At 34.4% G+C, this 6,229-nt stretch overlaps 1 protein-coding gene across 2 annotated transcripts; it reads left to right on the top strand.

Moving 5' to 3' along the window:
- Positions 1-321: 321 nt before the first annotated feature.
- LOC148170385 (xibalbin-1-like) lies at positions 322-5,340 on the top strand. Of its 2 annotated transcripts, none has more exons than XM_088043165.1 (3): positions 322-520; positions 3,956-4,025; positions 4,493-5,340. In XM_088043165.1, exons 1-3 carry the CDS (start codon positions 427-429, stop codon positions 4,653-4,655), a joined length of 327 nt encoding a protein of 108 aa, XP_087899291.1. In that variant the 5' UTR covers positions 322-426; the 3' UTR covers positions 4,656-5,340. The 2 variants fall into 2 exon arrangements, with proteins under 2 accessions (XP_087899291.1, XP_087899292.1); XM_088043166.1 differs by having other exon boundaries at positions 323-520; positions 4,520-5,340.
- The last annotated feature ends 889 nt before the right edge of the window (positions 5,341-6,229 follow it).

The raw sequence follows: 6,229 nt of genomic DNA, 5'->3' as shown, positions 1-6,229 counted from the left end.
AATCCTCCGCTTTATGCAAAATTTACTACACCCGAGGACCCAATTACATCAAATTACCGAGAATCTCAAATTCCCATCTAAAATTTCACATAACTCTCAAATAAAACCACTTCATCAAAAAGAAACATTAACTCAAAGTTCGCCTCTTAAGTACACGAAATTCGCCTTTTCATCTCGTTATAATTAACGCGACACTAAGAAAGTAATTATCGGTACTTGTCAGTTTGGCAGTTAATGAATGACGAATGCAACAAAGCTGAATTCTGTCGTGGGCGCGTGGATGGAACGCATGCCCTTCGGAGGGGAGGCGTTGTCCTGCAGTATAACCGCGCCACGACGTTGAGGACGCCCATTCATCGGCGAAATTCCACCTGTGACACGACGCACGTCTTTAGTTTGCTTTTGGTTCGAATTATTTCACGTAACATGAAATACACTTGGCTGGTATTAGCTTGTTGCGTGGTGTTGGTTCTCGCGGAATTGCTTCCGGGGACCCAAGCAGGACCGTATGTTGATGACGGTGAGTTTGTTTTATCAAACATACGCTTCAGCAATTCAAACATTTTAAAAAAATATATAATTTTGGTGGAGGCGCCGCGGGAATGCCCCGCAAAAAATTGTAGCGACAAATTTCATTTACATAAACATTAAGGGCTGGCTTTACAAAAAATGCAAATTTGGTGTACTTTTTTTTTATTAATTTTACTGTACCAAATACGCTTTTCATAAAATGTTTTATTATTTCTATGAAGCTGCTGGGGGCGGTATTAAAATCATTTTCTTTTTTGAAAAAGTGGAAAGAAATTAATTGTTTAACAAAACCTGTTGCATTTTGTGGTCGCATAATTTGTATTATTATAGTCGGTACGTCTAATTTTCTTAATTTCCTAAATAAATAATTTAGTTGCTTTCGGGCTTTAGTTTTATCATTATTAAATATTACATTAAATTCCAAATTCAATCGAATAAATACACAGAAAAATCCACACGATTTATAATAATTTATTTACACAGTATTTTGTGATTGAACCGAAGTAAATATTAATGATTTGAAGAAAATCGCAGTCTTTGAATATCGCTCATTAGAAAATAATCCGCTCCAAGATATAAATAATAATTTCAGACCCAGCGCATCCACCATATTTATTCAGGCGTAGGAGCAATTGCACTTATTTGTCTACCGGCTTAAATTTTACTATTTCTGAAGCTTATAAATCGTTTTGGAGATCCAAATTAAATTTCCATAAACATTACCAACAAAACAATAAAATAACGCTCTTAAAAAGAAAATGGAAGCCTCACATTAATATGTAAAAATCCCGACTTTAAAAACCGATTCCCCCATCCAATTTGCATAAACCTGTGTCCTAACATTGTGGAGACTTTAATTTGGACGCAGATGTAAATTTTTGTGGAAGAAAATTGGGCAAAACCTGTTGCATTTGCAGTCCTAATCTTCTCCGTCATCTCCAAACATTATTTAACTTTGTCTCAGCTCAGGACCTTTCCCATTCTGTTATTCCTCCGGGGATTTCAAGTTGACACATTTAACAATAGCGCTGGAGATATTCGTACTAGATAAAATTATTCATGCACTGGGTACACTATCTTAGTATCATTTTTATTGAAATTTATGCTAAGAACATATTGCGTGCAAAGACGATTCATAAATTTTTCATTACAGTTTCTTATTAAAAGTTTAAGAAAGTTCGGATTTGAGATTACAAAAGTTGGGTAAGGTAGGATAGTCAGATAATAAAAGTTGAAAGAAACTTAACATAAAAATTGAGGCAATAATAGTGCGCACTTTACGTCTCCAAGCGTTTCTAATTTTCTCCAGACAGTGCACTTATCCATCAAAGTGTCTATTAAGTCCCTTTTAAAACTAGTAAGTTTTATTACTAAATTCCCGAACTTCTAGTATCGACCTATAAAAACACTCTTGCTTGACATTTATTTTTATTTCTTCTATAAAAGCCCGTTAATGATGGGAAAAATCATAAAGCTCCCCATTCTCAATTTACGACTCTATTTATCGCTTTCAGCAGTACAAGTCCTTAATTAGATTCCGCTAACAAACAACCTTTATTATAATAATCTCAACTCGTCAGCCGCTGAAACTCAGATTATAGCAATGTGGTGCGAATTGCTACAAGCTCCTGTAATTAATTCCGGCATCTATAGAACTTGAATTGTCATAAAACGACTTTGCACAAATTGCAAGGGTTATAAAAACCTCCAAAACTAGAGCTCCAGCGCAATTTATTTTACTGCACTTTCTTCTCTAATGATAGTTTATTGCCTTTCCACGTCTTTTTATGAGAACAAAATGAAATTAGCGGCACAATTTGTCAGGAATAAATAGAAAATAAAATAATCACTCCTAACAGGATTACGGAGAACGTGATCGAGAATTGGCAGGAATGAAAGAAAATTCCGATGTTATCCTGCTGAGCAAACATATCCTGAACGATTTGTCTGGAGAATGACAATAAGACGAACAACATCGTTATGATGAGTGTTGTTGAGACCGAGGGGGCGAATTTTTGCCCTAATTAGTGGCGAAGGATAGTCCTTATGATTGATTGAGGGTTAGTGGGTAATTGACCGAGTTTGAGGAAATGTACGTTTCACCATTAAACGTGTGTTATGTTTGCGTTTTAGAACTGGGAAAATAAAACTTTACCTTTCTATAAAACTATGCTGTTGTCCAATTTAAATTAAAAATTGCAGAAAGCTGCTTGCAGTTTCGCGGGGCTCTTGAGTTTTAATTTGAACAGTACGAAGCTTCAAAACTGGAAACTAATGTAAGACATTAATAAGAAATGGAAAAAAATAGGAATTGTGGTCCCGGATTCAAATTAAAAAATACAACTTTCAAGTTGCCAAGAAATTTAAAACGTTATGCGGTTATGGCTACATAATTTATTGTTGGAAAAATGGTGGATGCGCCGGTTTCAAAATTTATTATTTCCGCTGTTTACTCTCGTAATTTCAGTTTTCAGCTTGAACTTTAATAGTTATTTACATTAGAGCAGCTGTAAGTAGGATTTTACAGCTCGACAGCAATGCTCGTCTGCGGCTTTAGCGGCATTTGCTGCCAAATTGTACTTTATTGTAAAAAGCTTTTAGGCATTTTAAACGATTTAAAAAAACTGAATTAAAAATGTTGATTTGACAATTTTTTGACAACGTAATTTGCAGTTTTCTAATAGATTGAAATGCCTCTGAGTGGCCAGTGTAATCTTTTTTACCACACTACTGCAGCTTTTCCGCACTGACACTGTTTCTAATTGTGTGTTACAATTAAATAATCCAAAACGTATTTCTGTGTTTTATAAGATTTTCCCGTTAAGAAATTGGGCTTAACGTGGGTGAACAATTTTTAATTGTACAACATTGAAAAATTTATCAAAGTAAAAAATGTAGATTAAATGCGGCAAGAATTGAGCAGTTAATTAAATAATAATTGCACATTAGAGGACGAAGAAATAGGCTTTATTCTGCTTGCATTTTTTCCACTTGCCCTTTGCTGCTCGATATTCCCCTTTAATTAAAATCTTATCTTATTAGTTAGTCACTAAGTCCTCGTTAAAGAAAATTCAAAGATGCTGATAAGTCAAGTGGACAGAAATAATGAGAAAACTTTGAACACTACTCAGCCAAAGAATTTCCTTTGCAAATCCCCGACTCCCAAAAACTTAATTCTCAGTTTGAATAATACTAAATTGTTTGCACGGTCCCTCCGTAAACACAATTTGCGTTCCGGAACAATGTTACTACTGTTTTTCTTGTTACCAATTCTGTCGAACTTCAGTATTTGCCTGTGAGCCGTATATAAATTATTATTTGTATTGACAGGAGAAACATTGTTTGAGTCTGTTTTTTCAGCTTAAAATTGTTGCTATTTCAGGATCGTGTTCTTTTACGGTGCTTATTTGAGGATTTGTTTCAGACGATGGACTACCTTCAGACGACGACTACTCAGAAAATGCGATTGATCGTTTGTTACAATCAGCACAGAAGTGAGTGTGATTATTTGAAGGCGCTTGGTGTTTAGAACGCTTCTTGAATTAATTTCTTCATTCATTCTGCTAGAGATTTTAATTAGATCTTTTACCGTTTAAGGTTATTTAAAACCTTTAATGGAGGGTTTTACGACGAGGCCGCGATGTTTTGTAGCAAATTTATCTTGGGAAAACAGGTGGGGTGTGATACTTTGGAGGATTACATTTTATAGAAATTTAGATGAACGCGCTGAGATATTGTTCATTCATGTCATCGTTCTCATTTAGTTGCAGTAGAGCAAAATTAGAAAGATCTTTGTAACCACATCACAATTGCAGCATTGTTGTAGATATTTTTGAAATTTGCACCTTTTGCTGCGGGTGCAGATTTTAAGAATAGTTAGTGCCGTAGAGGTCGTTGTTCCATGTTAGAGTAGTTCCTAACTGTTTGATGTGGTTGTAAGCGATTTCTAATTTCCTTCCAGACGTTCTTCCTTAATTTACCTTTTCAGACGAGCCTGTATACGAAGAGGAGGAAACTGCGATCATAGACCCAACGACTGCTGTTATAACAGCTCGTGTCGCTGCAATTTATGGGGCTCAAATTGCAGATGTCAACGAATGGGACTGTTCCAAAAGTGGGGCTAAACAGTAAACTCTAACCACTTCCAGAAAAATTTCAAACGGTGTTCGCTGGATAGTTTATATTTTTTCGTTACCTCTGGAAAAGAACTGATTTTTGTATCCATCAGAGGTCCGGCGGCGCCGTTTTGAAATTTTCCTAAACATCGACAATTGGCGCGTTACAAGGATACGACTGTGCATGGTTTAGGTTCCTTCTTTCAGTTGCGGACATAAATTCAACTAATTTAGTGATGTTGAAAATGATAAAAAAAAGGATTTTACGTTTCAGCGGTTCTTTTCATTTCGTGATGTTGTCATCGACATCTCTTGACAACGATTTTACGATTAGATGAAAGCGGAAAAGTCGAACAAGTTCAGCACAAATTATCGAAACTTTCGTGGTTTATGCTGGATTTTCACAATCAGCTGCTCTCCTATTAAAGGTTTTTCCAGCCACACCCTTAATGGGAATGCATGTCTGACATTATTTTAAGTACTTTCTATAACATTATATATTGTAATTATGTATGTATGTATAGGTGTAATGTCATTATTACGGCGATATCTGTGGTGCTAGTGATACAACCGCAGATTCTGCGCCCTCTAACATTGTTGTTAGTGATTTGAATCCTATATAAATATGTTTCTATGTGAAAGGGTACAACATTCAAATGATTCTGTCAATACTAAATATATCAATTGGCCTAAATTCGTGTTTTATTCAATATCCTGCTTCGTGCCGATGAATATTAAAACGTGGATATAAATAATCAGTGTAATTAAATGGTTTGCGTAGCTATTTTATTAAATTTCAATCAATACATTGATACGTAAATAAATTATCTATTTTTGGAAAAGCCATCATTAGGAGTAACAAAATCAAATAATTTTATGCGCCGTCTAAACGTTTGTTTTTACTTCGTAGCTTTCATCAATTTATTTTATATTATCTGATCGCTCAGATTTATGAAATTTTTCTTATTCAGTGCTTCAAATTTTTGAGATGTATTGATTTCTCAGAAGTTTCTTATGTAGACTTAGGAGAACATTACATTATTTATGTTTTTACATACTTAAAGTTTTTCGGATTTGCTCTAATATGCTATGTTTATAGTCAACAAATTTAAAAAAAAAGTGTAAATTTGTTTCTTAAGTCGATTGGTTTCTTCATTCCGAATCTGAAATCTGTTTTGCTTTATGAATTCAGAGTTATTCTTGCAAATTTATTCTACTGTACTAAAAGTTTATTATCTTCAGTTTTCTTGAAAATTTGCAATTATAAATTGCTCAATGGTTTTTTAAAAGCCAATTTAATAAGCTTTCCAATGACCCATAAAACTCATTGCTGGGGTTAGTACTTCCCGTCATATTTTTGAAAATTGATCTCATGCTCCAAAAAAAACTATGCAATTATTCATATAACTCAAGAATTATTACATCGATTTTTCATTGAGATGCATCACTGAAAAGACGGAAGTCTTGCTGTTTTGACGCACTGAGAAATCCGTTGCTAGCTCTTATCGTTAATAAGTTGCAGAACAAAAACCATTGAGAAGTTATTCTACAAGTTTAAACTTTTATGTTATTTTTTGCCAATT

Source organism: Gnatocerus cornutus, chromosome 8 (genome assembly GCF_029298725.1).
Source record: "Gnatocerus cornutus isolate USDA-ARS CGAHR chromosome 8, icGnaCorn1.1, whole genome shotgun sequence".
In the NCBI taxonomy this organism is placed as follows: domain Eukaryota; kingdom Metazoa; phylum Arthropoda; class Insecta; order Coleoptera; family Tenebrionidae; genus Gnatocerus; species Gnatocerus cornutus.
The sequence above is the reverse complement of the archived record's forward strand: the minus strand, read 5'-3'. Positions and strand labels throughout refer to the sequence as shown.

What these genes read in the sequence shown, in the direction of transcription:
- LOC148170385 (XM_088043165.1), top strand. Translation starts at nt 427, where the DNA reads ATGAAATACACTTGGCTGGTATTAGCTTGTTGCGTGGTGTTGGTTCTC. An exon ending in AGGACCGTATGTTGATGACG is followed by an intron (nt 521 to 3,955) that starts GTGAGTTTGTTT and finishes GATTTGTTTCAG; the next exon opens with ACGATGGACTACCTTCAGAC. An exon ending in TTGTTACAATCAGCACAGAA is followed by an intron (nt 4,026 to 4,492) that starts GTGAGTGTGATT and finishes ATTTCCTTCCAG; the next exon opens with ACGTTCTTCCTTAATTTACC.